This window comes from Chanos chanos, chromosome 6 (genome assembly GCF_902362185.1).
Source record: "Chanos chanos chromosome 6, fChaCha1.1, whole genome shotgun sequence".
Classification (NCBI taxonomy): domain Eukaryota; kingdom Metazoa; phylum Chordata; class Actinopteri; order Gonorynchiformes; family Chanidae; genus Chanos; species Chanos chanos.
In genome coordinates, this window is record NC_044500.1 from 22,475,900 (window position 1) to 22,492,919 (window position 17,020).

The following is a 17,020-nucleotide window of genomic DNA, read 5'->3' on the forward strand; positions in this document are numbered from 1 at the left end:
GATATAATAGAATTGCTTATTAAGAAGTAATCGATCCGGGAAAGTGAATTGTGGTGTGGAGAGTAATAAGTATATTCTCTGCTGGTGGGGTTATGTAGTCGCCAGTTGTCACTGAGGCCAAAGTCATTTATGTATTGTTGCAGTGTTTCTGAAGATTTCATTGGTCTGGAGAATTTTGTAGTGTTTGAGCGGTTGAGGGTTAAAGTCCATAACTGTATTGAAGTCACCTCCAAGAATGATGGTCGTGTCAGAGAAGTTCATAAGCTGAGCAAAAAAGTTGTGAAAAAATGTGGGGTTGTCCTCATTGGGTGCATATATGTTTGCTACTGTTAATTTGATATGTCCAATGGAACCACTGATTATTAGGTAACGTCCCTCAGGATCTGCTGTGACTGAATTGCTGGTGTAAGGTGTATTTTTGCTGATTAATATTGCCACTCCTCTTTTTTTAGAGGTGTAAGATGCTGCAAAAACTTGGTTAACCCACTGATTTTTTAATTTTTCATGGTCTGAATTAATGAGGTGTGTTTCTTGTAATAGACAGATGTCTCCCTTAAGGTTTTGCAGGTGAGTGAGTATTTTGACTCTCTTTGCCGTGGTCTAAAGGTTAGAGAACCGGGCTTGTGACTGGAGGGTTGCCGGTTTGGTTCCCAGGCCCAACATCCATGGCTGTGTGCCCTTTAGCAAGGCACTTAACCCTAATGCTCCCCGGGCGCAGAGGAATGCTGCCCACTGCTCCTGCGTCTGTTGTGTGTTCACTACTGGTGTGTTGGATGGGTTAAATGCAGAGGACAAATTCACTGTTCACAGTGTGTGTGTGCAATCACTGAAACTTAACTTTGCCAACAAGTTAAGACCCCTGACATTCCAACTTATAAATTTTGTTGATTACATGTGTTTACTGTGTGTCATTGGTAGTAGAATTAATTGGAGTCAACAAAGAAAAAGTAAAAGTAAAATAAGATAAATAATAATAAAATAAAATTGGGGAGGGGAAAAAAAAGGGGGATAGATAGGAAAAAATAGAATAGAAATGGTGGGAGGTGAACTCCACATGAACTCCAAATATATGTGATGTTAACATATAACAAAGAAAAGAGACACTCAGTTTATATACAGACACAGAGTCAGAAAGAAGGACATTTGAACACAGACCACAGAAACAGACAGTGCAGAAGGGTATTACAGAAACATAAGTCTGGATAAGATGTAACAGTGTATTAGAAGGAGAGCAGGGAGGGAAAACAGAGTGAGGAAAGGGGTGAATGGTTGGAGTCATTGGAATAGGAAAAAATAAGGTGAGAGATAGAGTAAAGAATCAAACAAATTTAAATAAACAAAACAGAAAAAAAGGGGGGGGGGGGTATGTGGGTAATGTTTAAGTTAAAGAAAAAAGAGAGGTGGAGAGAGAACACTGGTTTGAACAGGTAACTCGCATTTGGGGTGTGATTTTTTTTTTCCATTTAGAAAAGCCACAGTGTAATCTTGAGATCGCGAAATAGTTGGCCTTCGATGTACAGTTTGTCTATGGTGATTGAAGCTCTTTTCCCTTCTGCTCGATATTGTTTAAGAATGGGGTAGAGCTTCTTGCGGCGTTCATTTATTTCACGAGGGAACTGATCATTGAGGCCGTAGTGAGTTCCTTTTAATTCTCTGCCTCTGCTTTTCACAAGCTCCCTTTGTTGCAAGTGTTCAAACTTTGCAATGATGGGTTGAGGCCCCCTCTTTGCTGTGATTCCAAGGCGATGAACCCGGTGGAAAGTTATATTGTCAACAATGTCGGAGGGAAGTTTTAGTTTGGTTTAATCATGTTTATTGGGTTCTCGGTTTTATTTTCTGGAATCCCGGAGAAAATTAAGTTATCGTGCATGCTGTGTGATTGTATATCCAATATGGTTTCTTTTATGGTCTTGTTTTCTTTGACAATGTTGTCCAGTTCCTTGGTCAATGTTTCAACAGTGATTTTCAAGCACTCGTTGTCTCTTTTTAGATCCTCGATTTCCTTGTGATTAAATTCAAGGCTCGCTCGCATTTCTTTCAGTTCAGCAGGCAGTGATTCTAAAATGCTGAGTCTTGCATTAATTGAGTGAGGCACACTAACCTCTTGTGTCGGCGTGTTTAAGTCCTCGGTGTCGGTGGAGGATTCCCGGTAGCGTTTCTTTGCTGAGCCCTCTGTGCGCTGGTTGGGCCTCTGAGCCGGCATTTCGCACAGATTACTGTGGAACTCGTCGATGAATTTTTCTATTTCCTCCACGGTTGATTTCAGTGAGGAGAAGACCGCTGTCGTTTATATGTGTCACAAACGCAGGGGTTTGTATCCGCTGTATTTTTGAAATTGAAAAACAAAAAACGCGCCTCAGTGAGCAACCGGGAACACCGTCATGACTGATCTCACCCGTGCCTGCACGTGACTCTCAGAGTTTGCGCATTACTCACAGTTATAAATGTTACCAACTCATTAGTAAATGCTGATGTGTTTTACATGTAGCCCGGTGGAGGAACATGTATTTTAGATACATTAATGTTAAGTAATTAGTAGGTAATTTAAAGCGGATAGTTCTTAGTTACTCATTAGAACTAGTTCATTCATTTGCATTAAGAGAATTTATGCAATAAATTGGGATTATGTATTTGTCTGGAAAATTCGATTGGGTCATTAAAGGGAATTCTGGGATATGTATTTCATGTGTGTATGTATATGTGTTCCAAGTTCTTATTAATATTTGTTCTGATGTAGTGATTTCATATGTTGTGTGAATGTATAAAATCTAGTATTTTTGTTATTTCAGTGTAGAAATATAGTTTATAATTAGTAGAGTTAATACCTATGACGTCAGAGGTCATGGAATAGGCAGAGAGAGAAGAAAGGCAGAGAGAGAAGAGCAGGTACGCCATTGCGAGAGAGAGCCTGAGTTTTGTAAAGTATAAATGTATAACGTGAACAACGTTGTAATTCTCGAATACTGCCTTTTAGTCTTGGGGTACTCGAACAGAATACCCATAAAGAGCAAGAAAGATAGCGGTATCGTATTTTTGTTGTTGGTAAGAATTAAGTTGACGGAGCCTTGTCGTTTAGCTTAACCTGTTGAGGATTGCTACAGAGGACTTTGCTGCTACTCGCGGAAAGACTGCTTCGGGATTTTGGATCTTTGCGGGATTTTGGTGCTTGTTGCTGTTGCTACGTGGGACATGCAGACATTGTCGGACCGGTAAACCACCTGAGACTGTGCTGGAATAAGGTACTGTGTGTGTTTTTTTTTCCTTTTTGCTCGTTACCGAGTGAAGCGGCCATTTTGTGCTGGGCCACAGCGAACCCGAGCAACGTCCCAGGCCTGCAACGGTTTTGTTTAGTGTCATTTGCCGGCTTAGGGCTAATCAGTGTGTGTGTGGGTGTGAGTCTGCGGCGTGTGAATGTGTTAATGAATGTGATGCTCATGTATTGTGTTGTTGCAAAATGTTATTAGATCATTGATCATTGCTAAGGTATTGACGAATACTTGTTTTTTTTTCACTGAGTGAACTTTGTTTTATAGTTCTGAAATCATTTTGGTTGTGTTGACATATATTTCTTCAATAAGTAAATTGTTTTGTGTTTAAATTTAAATCATTCGGTTTCTGGAGTTTATTGTTAAGTAAAGAACAAGAGTTTGAGGTTAGAAATTTACCATTTAAGTTAACAGTGGCACCTAAATTAATTTATAGGAGTAATAAAAGAACCCAGGACGCCCTTTTAGCATCAGGTGTAGGGTCTAGGGGCGTTGCATACACTTTACAGTAAGGCTCCCCTTTTCCAGTTATAAATGATAGTAACTCATTAGTAAATGGTGATGTGTTTCACACTTTTACAATAAAGCTCCCTTTCAGCAGTTATAAATGTTAGTAAGTAATTAATAAATTGTCATAAAAATGGAGATGAAGCTGACAGTTTAACATGATCACTGATAAAAGGAGAACATAAAGTAAACTAATCAACTAGCAAGATCTGAGATTTAACAGAATAGACAGATGAAAAGTGCAGCAATAACTTTATCTTGCAAAATAGTGAGCCTGCATCGATGTATGAAAATTGAGTTATAACTTGTTTATAAGTGCTTATTAAAGGTTTATAAAGTGTTTACAATTTAATTAATAACCTAATTGTAAACCATGTATGAATAGTTTATAAGGGTAGTCTTCTTGTAAAATGGTACCCAAAATTCTTTAAACATAAATATATGAACTTGCTCAGAGTAAAGAAGTTCGTTGTAATTGTCTCAAGAATGTCTTTGGCCGTTGGTGGACTATAAACAAAAATGTTGATATCCACAGATTCACGGCTGACATTACACCATTTTGGCTGTCAACACATGTATGGCCATCGGGATCGGACAACACATGCCCTGACATGCCCGGACATCACACTAAACTCATTGATCATTCTCTACACCATTGCCTACAATAATACCTTTTTGTCGTGCAGTAGCCTTCGACACATCGGTATCTAACACATACTCCAGCGATCGGTAGCTTCAACAATGATAGCCTGCGTTGTAAATCCAGACACCATTTGTTAAGAGTAAAATTTGATTAGGCTACGTCATGCATGCTGAAAACCACAAAGCATATATACACTGATTTCGATATCTGTTTGCTGGAAGACTTCCTCTAGAATTTCAGACACCTTTTCCTACTTAATTTGGTCCAGACCCCAACCAATCCTGGGCATTGACACACGGGTGACACCGTTTAGTAAACAGTGAGCTTTCATGTTATACAGACTCTGTCTCAGACTGTCATAAATGGATTTGTGGAGGTATTTTTCATTTGCAGTCAAGCAGTAGATCTAGCGATCAGATCTTTCAAGCATTGCACATTGACCTGGAAGCTTGCACTGTTTATTAAGCTTGTTAACACCACGAAACTTTCTCGTGCACAGCACCGCTATACCGGCTCCCATACAGCAGTCCTGACTGACCCAGCGGGGCGGAGACTCAAACAAGAAAACAAATCGTCTTTCAAATAGCACAGATTCCAACCGTTGGTAGCCAATTTGTCGTACTTTTTAAATTGTTCATACATTTGATCCTACTTGAAAGGCACAGGAGTGCTCACCAAGACAACGGTATTTCCAAACAGATATTTCTCCATCATCAAACAAAACTGATACTATTATACAGGTATACCTGTTCTGACTTAAATCAGTGATCACATATCCATAAACCGCCAAACATAAAGAACATCTCTTAGAAGAAATGTATTGGTGAAATCCAGATACCACATTTTCCCTACAGTCTCCACACCACCATATCTCACACAACTTAAACTTAAACTTAAACTTAACTTAACAGGCCTTGTCAATCATGCTGGCGGAGGGAGGGCAAAAGGGGAGGGGTGTCCTCACAGGGAGTCATAAATCACAGAGGGTCATAAATCACTTTGATTGACAGTTTGACAGAAAGTATAGGATATATACTACTTTTGATGCTCTTACTCTGTGGTTAAAAGCATCCAAAAAGAAGAACAAATTCCTTGTGAATCTGAAAGCAGAGATACTTTTTCTTTAAAAAATAAACAGGGCACTATTTCAGCATGGTGTATAATGCATCCATATGTTTCTCAAGTTTCAGCTGGTACCGGTGAGTGGCACACAACTGTGAATTAACGTTAAATTAAGATTTTTGTCTCAGTTTTTAAACTCTAACCTTTGAAAATTTGATTACTGCTTGATGTAACATCCTCAGGCTTGGAAACAAGTGAGTTCAGCAGAGAACTGAAACTCCCCCCCAGGGAAGTGTTCTCAGTCCCTTTCCTTACACACTCGTCACCCATGATTGTGTTTCCACCCATGACAGCAACACAATCATCAGATTTGCTGATAACACCACAGTCATAGATCTACTCACTGCACAATAATAAACTGGCCTACAGAAGAGAGGGGGAAGACCTTTTGACATGTTGCAAGAGCAACAACATAACCCTCAGTGGCAACATAACAGTGGAAATCATTGTGGACTTGTGCTATTGGGCAGTGGTCAGCATACCTCAGTGTGGTCCTAGGTATCTGGGGGTAGTTGTTGACTCTGTTGGTGGTTACTGTCCCTGGGTGTGATGCTGAAATTGTACTGCTCAGCTAGGGTTTGGTACTGTGCTGATCCCCAGAGGGACAGTTTTCAAAGACTCCCACACATTACCAATCCCACCACTGATCCCCCCCCCCCCCGCCCTCTATAAACTGTTGCTATTTTCACTTAAAACTCCTTTTACATTAAAACAGCTGCTACCTAAATTATGGAACATACACTGCATAAACTTTGCACACACATTGCACATTCAGATTAAGAACTCATCTTCTTCTCCCTGGGTCTCACTTTAAAACAAAGAAATCAAAACGGCCCTCTGCAATGATGCCACTTATGTGTGGCTCTAAGTCACACATATTTTGACAGATTTACATTTCAGAAACTACTTATTTCCTCTATTGTTTCTCTCATTGCATGACGTGCACTTGAGGTGGCAGACAATCATGGAGACAGCAACCATCTGGGCAGTTTTGACAGATGAGCAGAACTAATGATGTAAGTTCCTCTTCCTTCTATTTTACATGGGAAACAGATGGTTCCTTCTTAATTGGTAGAGTAGTAGAGAATCAGGGAATGGTTTTCACCTGTGCGTCTTAAAAACAGTCCAATGAGATGAGTCTGAATGTGCTGTGTAACCAGGCTTCCACAAGAATAGAATAAACACATGCAAAACAGCGATTGAATCAAGCACAGCAAAATATTTGACACAATGTTCTCTTTAAAATATAAGGTGCATAATTACACACAGTAAAAAATAAGTGATAAGCGCAATAAAATTGTGAATAAATATTTCCAAGACATTAGATATTAGATATTATAGAATATTTTCTTGTGATTCGCTGCACACCTCATAAAAGCAATCATATGAGCATCATATTTATGAGGGAACCTGTATCGTTGTCACTCCCTCATGGCTAGGGAAGCCAACTGTCTGACACATCTGAAATAAGTAGGCTTTTTATATGAAATATATATTAAGACAAATTTAACATCCTCTTTTTTCAGACAGGTCGCTGATAGCAAAGTCACTTTGATTCTTGATGTACGTCATAACTGCATTACATTGAAGGATGAAGACATGAATGTGGACTTCAATGTTCAACTGAATATTCATCAGAGCGTGGTAGACTTATTGTCATGCCAAAAAGCAGTCTGGATGATAGCTCTACCTAACATTTTAACCTCTGCAAGGTTCAATATCTCGCTTTTCCTTTAGCCACTATTTTTAGTTTCAGACTTTTTCCACTCTCATTCTTTGCAGGAACAGCAAATGTCTTGTGACATCCTGCTCTTTAAATAATAGCTAGAAACATATAAAAAGTAATAACTGAAAAACAAAAACCCATGTATTTTTATTTTTTCAGTTTTGTCAACCTAAAATTTTAAACCTTAAGTATTAAGCAAAGTAAATAATAATAATAATAATAATAATATCTCGACATATCTGAAGGCTATGGAGTTCTTCAGTGGCATGCTGGCAACACTGCACGTATATAAAGTATGAGCCTGCTGATAGCAAAGTCACTTTGATTCTTGGTGTATGTCATAATTACACTACATTGAAGGATGAAAACATGGACGTGGACTTGAATCAATGTTTTTATTCATAGAACAATATCTTAAAAATCTCTCATCTGTGTATTATACAATTACACTTAAGTCCTTAACGTAATGAAAAATAATTTCAAAAACAAAACAACCCCCCTCCCCCCAACAAAAAAAGATGTATTCATTTATTTTTCATGTGTTTTTAGGATGTACTTAGATTAAGACGTATCAAGCTTATTTTCATTACGTTGAACTGTTATTGTCACTGAATTTGGATTTATTTATTTATTTTTATTATCATTTATTCTGTTTTGGTACCGTATGAACTGCTTAGTGTTCACAGTTATACTTGCTTTATAATTTTGCAAAGGGATTTGTTTAGTAAAAAAGTGGCCTTCATCTACTGCATCTGGCTCATCAGGCTTGTATCTCCTTAGTGTCAATAGCTGAGAATATTTGATTATGGACTTTTGAGTCATGTTTTATGGTTAGAGTATTTAGTTTTACAAATTCATCTCAAAGTAATGTTTGCATGTCAGTCTTAACAAGTGAGCTTGTTGACCACTGTGTACTAAAGAGACAAAATGAAACTGCATTCAGCCCTGTTTTCTGTCCCTAAAGTGTGGTGGTGGATACCAAAGTGTTAAATCTGAGGAGCAGAGTATGTAGCCATTATTGGAGGCTAACAGTTACAGCAGATCTTACCGCTGTCTTCACATGGGATGCAGTGGCTACAAGACTGAATGACTGATTAACATAGTGATGCCAACAGAATGAACTTCAATATTGTGTGCCACATCTCATGACTTCTCAGTTGCTTTCCCCTACCTTTCATGAGGAAATATGGCAGCTATGTAGCTATAGAATTGAATTCTAACAAGAATTAAATTTGTCAGGAAAGATATAACTTTGTGGGAGATTAAATTTCATATTCTCTAAATGTGTGTGATGTTCTCTTAGCAGTTATACTTGTCCAGTTAAAAAAAAAAATTACCATATTCATTTGTTTAAACTAAAGAAACTTTTATGTCCAGTCGGACTGGTCTGTTTTTAAGTCTCTTGGTTAATACATCTTTGATTTCTTTTGTCCGGAGGCAGTATATCATTGGATTGATGAGGGCAGGGAATAAACTGTACAACATAATTAGGCTGACACGAACATCTATGCTCAAATCAAACCCAATGGAACTGGTCATATAGACAAAAAATCTAGGTATATAATACAGACAAGTAATTAAAAGCTGTGGGGTACATGTCGAGAAGGTTTTGTATCGTCCCTCTCTACTAGAGATTTTCATGACTGAAACAATGATTGAGATGTATGAAAATATTATGAAAGATAAGGGACAAAGAAGTATGAACATTGCATTAATAAAGCCTGGGAGAAATACTTCATATACGTTTCCACATGTCAAACTGGTAATTGAGGAATGGTCACAGTAGCACCGGGTTATGATATTTGGACCACAGTACGGTGCACTGATAGTTTGTAAGACAGTACCTGTCATCTGCAGTGTATTGAATATCCACGAAAAAGCACAAAGTATTGCCACAGTGGAATTTTTAATAATTGTAGGATACCTCAGAGGATAGTTTATCGCAACAAATCGATCCAGTGCCATTATTGCCATGAAAAATGAACTGCAGGACCCTAAGAAGTGCACAAAAAACATTTGTAGAAAGCACAAATTAAATGAGATGATCATGTCTCCACTCCAGTATCGTGCAATGATTTTTGGGAGGGTGACTGTTCCAAATGAAAGGTCACACATTGCCTGGTTACAGAAGATAAAATAGGTTGGTTTCTGAAGGTTTCTTTCACAGGCTACAAAAAGGATAATGAAAATATTTCCTGTGGCAATCATTACGTAGATGAAGAAGAAAAAGGTGGCCATTAGTCCATAATACTGTGGCAAGAGGCCTGGAAATCCCAAAATGATAAATTCAGTGATGGTTGTTGTGTTGTTAGGGTTCAGCATGGTTTCCACAATATTCTTCCACAATGTTCTCTACAAATGTGAAGAGAGAGTGATTTTAAAGATTAGTCACATAATGATTACTTTGCATTGCTTGGTTATGTCAGGCTAAATCTGGTTTAACCTTTCAAGTTCTAAGACATTTAAGAGATAGTAATCAGAATTATGCTCCTAAATCTTAGCACATGGGTCACCAAAAGTTGAAATAACAATAAATAATAACAAATAATAGTAATAAAATAATAATAGTCATAAAAATAGTCTGGTAAAATAACATAACAGAGCATTACATTTGTGTAAATATATCAATTGAAGTCATGCAAATTATTCAAGTACACGGATATTTATACATAGAACATATGAAAAATAAGAGTATGAGAAATCATCTCAGACAAGAGCTAGCTGTTCACAGAAGTAAGCAATCGCTAAGCTAGAAACATTTCCTCCATCCATGTACATTTAAATCTCAATGAGTTGTCTTACACCTATGAATCAGACAGTTGTTCACACAGCGTAAAGTGAAGTTTATATCGGTGTAGGATTTTAAACACTTACCATTGGGACATAATTACTGTTTGACATAAGATGTCAAGGCTCAAATGAAAATTAGGTCAATAGAGAATACCTTACATATTGTTAAGTACATATTATTCAAATGATTGTTCATGAGGGGGTGGTAGACTTATTGTCATGCCAAAAAGCAGTCTGGATGATGGCTCTACGTAATGTTTTAACCTCCACAAGGTTCAATATCTCGCTTTTTCTTTCCCCCCTACTTTTAGTTTCAGACTTATTGCACAGACTTAAAAAATAATAATAATAATAATAATTGTAATAATAATAATAATAATAATAATAATAATAATAATAATAATAATTTCTTGACATGTCTGAAGGCTAAGGAGTTCCTTCAGTGGCATGCTGGCTACACTGCACGTATGTAGAGTTTGAGCATGCATATGTATGTGAGAGTACTTGTGTATATGACTTGTGTATCTGAGTGGGGGTAATGTCCTTGGAGCATATGTGTACATTTGATTCTGACAGAGCAAACCCAAGTGAAGGAGAGGAATAGGTAGAGATATGACTGCAAATACAAATAGACAAAATAAACAACATACAAAATCAAATTACAACAATGAATTCCATTTTTGTGTATGTTTTAAACAATATACTGAACACTTTGATTGGCCAGAATCAATTGTATTATAATACGAAAACAAATTATAACACCCCGAACACCCATCCTCACCCAGAAAGTTTTCACCATTTTGTCCTTTAACATTCAATATGTTGCACATGCTCCTTTTTTCAGCACTGACTCCTCTGTGACCTTTGAATGAAAACTCTAGCCTTTTTGGAGTGTACACTGTCCAAGCTGGACATCCATTGTAGGCACAATAATACTTAACTGTTGCTAGTTTTGAAAAACAAGCACATTTGGACAAATCACCTTTGTTTAACTATCTCACTCTTGTAAGGCCAGGATTATGCACCAAAAGCTCTCATTTATCGCTTTAGCAGAACTTGTCTGATTCTGAGTGTGTGGCAAACACATGACATAGCAGGACAGTAGGCAGTGAGGGGCATGCTGACCTATGCTGACCCATGCCTAATACCTGCTTTTGTCCCAGGATAAGGAAACAGCAGCCTTTATTTGTTTTCTCACTCAAAGGGGTGGGCAATCACCTTCTGCCAGCGCACTACCCTAATGTAACTCAAATGTCCCTAGATATACCTCTAGCCTCCTTTGACTTCCTATTCATAATCAGGTCTGAGGAAGATGCTGAAAACATTGCTATATGCTTCCAGAATATTTGCTCTCAGAGTAACTGTGGTTTGTTCATCTGACATGACCAAACCAGACTTCTTCGTTAATCCTAACACATGAATGATAAGACTATTAGAAGCTGTCAGCTTCATCCAGCTAGCATCTCTCAGGTGGGCATTTTCTTCAAAGTACTCATGAAAACGGGAGGCAGATATGGTCATATTCTTAGGTCTGTTGAGCGGCAACTGGAGGAGAGACTTTTTATATTGCAATGCATGAGCTAATGAATATTTCAGTGATTCTGAGATTTAACATTGTACAGGCTCTCCCCATATCCCCCATTTCTCTCTCTCTCTGACCCTCTCTTCTTCCCCCTCTGTTCCTTTGACCCTTTTCATGGCCCAAGCCTCCCTGTTCAGGACCAATGCACACTAAAACAAAACCACATGCCTCAACACCTAACAGACGTCGGGCTTGATGTTTAAGCGCAACAACCCTGTAACATTGGGTGAAAAATTGATGGCAAGAAGATTCAAGATTCAAGAACTTTATACACAGTTATAAATAATTTCACATCAACAAAAAAGTACAAAAAATGTTCTTTCTCAATAGAATAATCAGTTAGTACATTCCTTCAGTGTAACATATCCATTAGTTGCAAAGCTCAAACATGAACATTTTTTATTATTTTTTAAGGGAAAGGATGTGTATTACTACTATGTATTATTACTATTATTTATTATTTATCAATCCCAATGAAGTCTCTCAATCAATCCCAGTGAAGACCAGATGAGCTCAGAGGTTAGTTTCCTGTGAGAATGGAATTCAAACCATTCCTTCTCTCACTCACCAACTGTACTGAACAAAAGAAAAGTAAACTAACCTGTTCAACACTATGGAATAATAGCATGTATTGAACCAGTAAGAAATGATGTAGCTATAAGCTAGCTATAGGAATTTTAGATAACACTTATCCTGGTGTCTGACATGCTGGGTTTGTGTGAAACTTGGTTGAAGCCAGATGTTTATTTCTCTTTAAATGAAGCCTCACCCCCCAGCTACACTTTTTCTCATGCTGCTAGAGCAGCGAAGAAAGGCTGGGGTGTAGCCATAATTTATAACACTGAATTCTCTCCTAACATAATTAACGTGCCAAACTCTGCCTCCTTTGAGGTGCTCCTCGTGAAGCAATCCTGCACTACCTCATCTTTCCTTATAGTAGTGATCTATCAGCCCCCTGGGCCCTGTGGTCAATTTCTAGATGAATTCTCTGAATTCATCTCTGATATTATAACTACGGTGGATAATATCCTTATAATGAGGGATTTTAATATCCACATCAATAATAATTCTGATTCTCTTAATAAAGCATTCACATTTATTTTAGACACTTTTGGCTCTAACCAATGCGTCCATGACCCCACTCATTCCAATGGCAACACCTCAGATCTTATTCTAGCTCGTGGCCTAACTATCTCTCATGTGATTGTATCTCCCTACTCCACTGCCCTCTCTGACAATTTTCTCGTTATCTTCCAGGTCACGTTCCCCTCTCCTCCTGTAGTCTCTACCATGGTTTGTAGCTGCCACCGCATTAATGCTTCCACCACTACCACGCTCGCTAACCTGCTTCCTGCTGCCCTCACCTCTTTCAATGATCAGCTAGGGTCTCTGAACGATCTGACGGACAATACAAACTGTACCCTCCGTAATGCATTAGATAGGGCAGCACCATTACCGCTAAAAAATAGACATAAATATATAACACCCTGGTTCAATAACGATACATGTGTGCTGAAGCAAGTGTGTAGAACATTAGAACGAAACTGCTGCCCCACTAAACTGGAGGTCCTCTGCCTCGCCTGGCATGATAGCCTGATAGCCTATAAATGCGCCCTCTCCACGGCCAAATCCGTTTACTATTCAACAATCATTAATCTAAACAAAAACAACCCGAGATTCCTATTTGATACAGTATCATAATTGACCCAGAATCACTTCCCTCAATCCAGCTCTGTTACCGCATGTGATTTTGTCAAATTTTTCTCGCAAAAAATAGATTTAATCCATGGTGACACTCAAATTAGTCTACAAAATCAATGTGCCGGTATACTCTCCATCGCTGCCCCACAGCCTAATCAGGATGTGCACCCTTTAACCCAATTTAAGCCTTTAATCTCCCTTAACACGCCCTCCAAATTGGTGCACTCTGCTAAACCAGCCTTTTCTTCTTCCAAAAATGGATTTCAGCGAGAAGTGAGCGATCCAAGTTGTTTGTGCACTGATTTGCAGCAAAAAAAACAAGTAGGAAAAAGAAAAGAATATGTGTTGATGTTGTAAAACTCCTCCCCTGGGTATCCCCTCACCGGCTTCACAGTCTTGCACTCTCATTGGATGTAGCTCATCGCTGCATTCACTGCCAGTCAGAACACTTTTAACACCACAGAATTGGACTCCCTGACAGGTCCAGATATTTAGACTGCTAGATATCTTTTGGGTGTCTTTGAGGCATTGGTTAGTCTCTTGGATGGCGTCTTTGAACACCTCAAACATAATGTCTGAGAGCCGATTTGCAAGTCCCGAGCGATTATACTGATTTGCCTCTGATCTGCGGCTTTGGTTGGCAATCAGGGCTAAAATCGTGTAGCCTAAGCTGCGGTTCAGCTGTAGCATCAGTTGAGCTCCTGTTGTGTCAACGTAATGTTGTCCATCTGTCCGCCCTGTTCGTCTGTGCAAAGAATTGGCCCAGTCTCACTACTTCAGAAGATCCGCGACGCTAAGAGACTCTCCTGGAACCAACATGAAGTTTCACTCACGGTCTCCCACTGGCAAAATCTGGTCTCTCATACACCTGAATGTGGCTGGGCCTGCTCTTCTTCACCTGCTTCTTCTTCTTCATCCCTTTTCTCTCCTTCCCTCACTACCCTTTTGTGTATAAGTAACTCCACTAGAACATCACTCAGTTCTTTTGGTTAAGTGTGCCTCTCTGTGAGTAATCCCAGATAGCAAGACGACATTGAAAAAATATTGATTTTCCATCTGAATCATCAATATGGTTGAGATTGAAATCTCAATGCTAAATAAATGTTGGATCACTATTAGAATACCAATGAAATCCGACAGTATAGTAATGTTGATGACAGTGACGTTGGAATAACATTGATTTATAGTTGTCCTGATTATAAATGATTGAGCATTGATTTGTAGTTGACCAGGCAACGACAATGATGTTGAAAATTCATCCTCTTATAGTTGACCGGGAAATGATGATGTGACATTGAAAAGCCATTGATTTATGGTTGTCCAGTATGATTGAGAAGTCATCGAATTATAGCTGACTGGGCGACCATCGTATGAAAGACCAACGGCATTTCACACATCTGATTTGTGAATCCATATCACCTAGGTAAGCATGCATGTATTTATCTAATGTTTGAATGTTGAATTGTACCAAATTGAATATTTGCAAACGTTTATAGTTTATTTACACTGTCTAACATTATATGCCGTCGTACATTCGTCCCTGTCACAATGGGCATTTTAATTCAGACACCTTTAAATGTCATTGAAACGTTAGCATCTGTTGCCAGATTTAGGCATCACAGACCAAGTTCACTCTACAGTTTTACAAATACCAACACTAAGTTAATTTAGTCAGTTAGCTAACCTTGGTTTACTGTAGGTTTTTCGTGGTCGCTATAAATTAAATAAAATATTTGGGATGTTTTACTGTCAAAATGTCAAGACTGAGAGATGCAGATGCGCTAAATTAGCTCGCTAACGCAACTGATAACCTAGCATTTCATGTTAGCATTAGATGACAGGATAGCGTTGGCTAGGACGAGTTGAGAGGAAGAGAGAGGCATGCATATATTTCGGCGACAACTCAAAATCCGATCAAAGATCAAATACACGCTATTTTCATGAATGACAGTCCTCAGTGCAGGATTCTTTCTTCCGACGACAAAGTTAGCATTTTGCTTTTATGCTAGCGAAATTATCCTACTAAGTTACTGATGTAGCTCGGATATTGTGCTATGAAGTCATTATAAAATGGTATCGATCACATATTATTGACACTGTTGTATTATTTTGGCAATTGCACACTTCTACAGTCGCTGAGATTGCTGACTTTATTTCTTTGCTCCTCTGTTTTCTGTTTTAGATACCCTGACTTCAGACCAGGTGGGTGGGGATGGATGACAGACAGCGCAGAAGTGAAGTCACAAAGAATTAAAAAAACTTGTTTTAATAAACTTGTTTTTTAACTGATGTAAAGTTGTCCATTGTCATTTACATATAGATCAAACCTAATGTTTAATAATATAGGGCTATAAATATATTTAATAACATCATGGCTGTAGATAAAGCAGGACATATTTTTTCACAGTATTTTAAAGTAGTAATAGTAATTTGCTATGGTTTAAATTCGGTTGAAATACCATTGAAGTCCCGATCATCTTTAGTTATGATTTCAACGTTGTCTCAATATAAACCGAGGGTGCAAAAGTGATGAAGAATCAACATCGGAGTTCGACATTGATTCAATGAATTTAACGTTGACAGCGGAATGTTGATTCAACATCATTTCAATGATTGTTTGCTATCTGGGATGCCTCATACTTGCATAGTTGATCATTCATACATACTTTAGGTAACGAGGATATTGTTCTTATCTACTGTTAGGTGTTTGTCTTCTTGTGAGTGGTTTAGATGCTGTTGGATGTGTATGTGTATGGCGGATTTGCCTAAATTCCACCTGAATCCCCATTTATTCAATGTTAAATTCAGTCTGTGCTGTTTGAAAGTAGTTGTTGCAATGAACGTTTACATTCCCATTCCTACTCTTTGAGTACATCATAAATCATTTCAAAGTTTGTTGAATGTGGTGAACCAGGAACTTAGCAAGCTAGAAGTACTGATTTCGAAGAGTATTACTGTACTTGCTACTTTAATGCTATTATTTCATATATTTTAAGGCTAATGAGCAGTTATTCTGAATGATTTCTAGGTTCAGTCCAGATAGACTGTCTCCATGCATTTTTTCTTGCATGTGAGGGGTACACATAGCTTAAAAATGTGAAAATTGGAGAAGGAAAGAAGGGTTTGGATTTGATTTACCATATAATCTCCGGGGCGGCACGGTTGCGCAGTGGGTAGTGCTGTCGCCTCACAGCGTCGCCTCCCGCCCGGGCAGCCAGGGTTCTTTCTGTGTGGACTTTGCATGTTCTCCCTGTGTCTGCAGGCTCAGGTCAGGTTTCCTCCCACAGTCCAAAGACATGCAGGTTAGGTGAATTCGAGACATGTGAGTGTGTTTGTCTGTGTGTCTGCCCTGCGATGGGTTCTTCCCCGCCTTTCCCACAGTCCAAAGACATGCAGGTTAGGTGAATTCAAGACACTAAATTGAATGTTAGTGTGTTTGTCTATGTGTCTGCCCTGCGATGGGTGTTTCCCCGCCTTTCGCCCTATGAGCGCCGGGATAGGCTCCAGCACCCCCTGTGACCCTAATCAGGATAAGCGGCTTAGATAGTGATAGTAATCTACACATGGATATTCCAGCAACTTGAATGTCCCAAACCAAAATGTGCATCATAGCAGATACCCACTACCTACCTACCTACATAATGGAAAATGCTCAAAATCCATAATACAATGGCAATCTCACG

The 17,020-nt window shown here is 38.6% G+C and overlaps 1 protein-coding gene and 1 pseudogene across 1 annotated transcript; both read right to left on the bottom strand.

Annotated features, from left to right (window-relative positions):
• Positions 1–4,576: 4,576 nt before the first annotated feature.
• On the bottom strand, positions 4,577–4,936 carry LOC115815202 (ADP-ribose glycohydrolase OARD1 pseudogene; annotated as a pseudogene).
• A 3,678-nt stretch (positions 4,937–8,614) lies between these two features.
• On the bottom strand, positions 8,615–9,586 carry LOC115815203 (olfactory receptor 4Q2-like). The gene has a single exon (XM_030778166.1). It carries the CDS (start codon positions 9,584–9,586, stop codon positions 8,615–8,617), a length of 972 nt encoding a protein of 323 aa, XP_030634026.1.
• Positions 9,587–17,020: the final 7,434 nt, after the last annotated feature.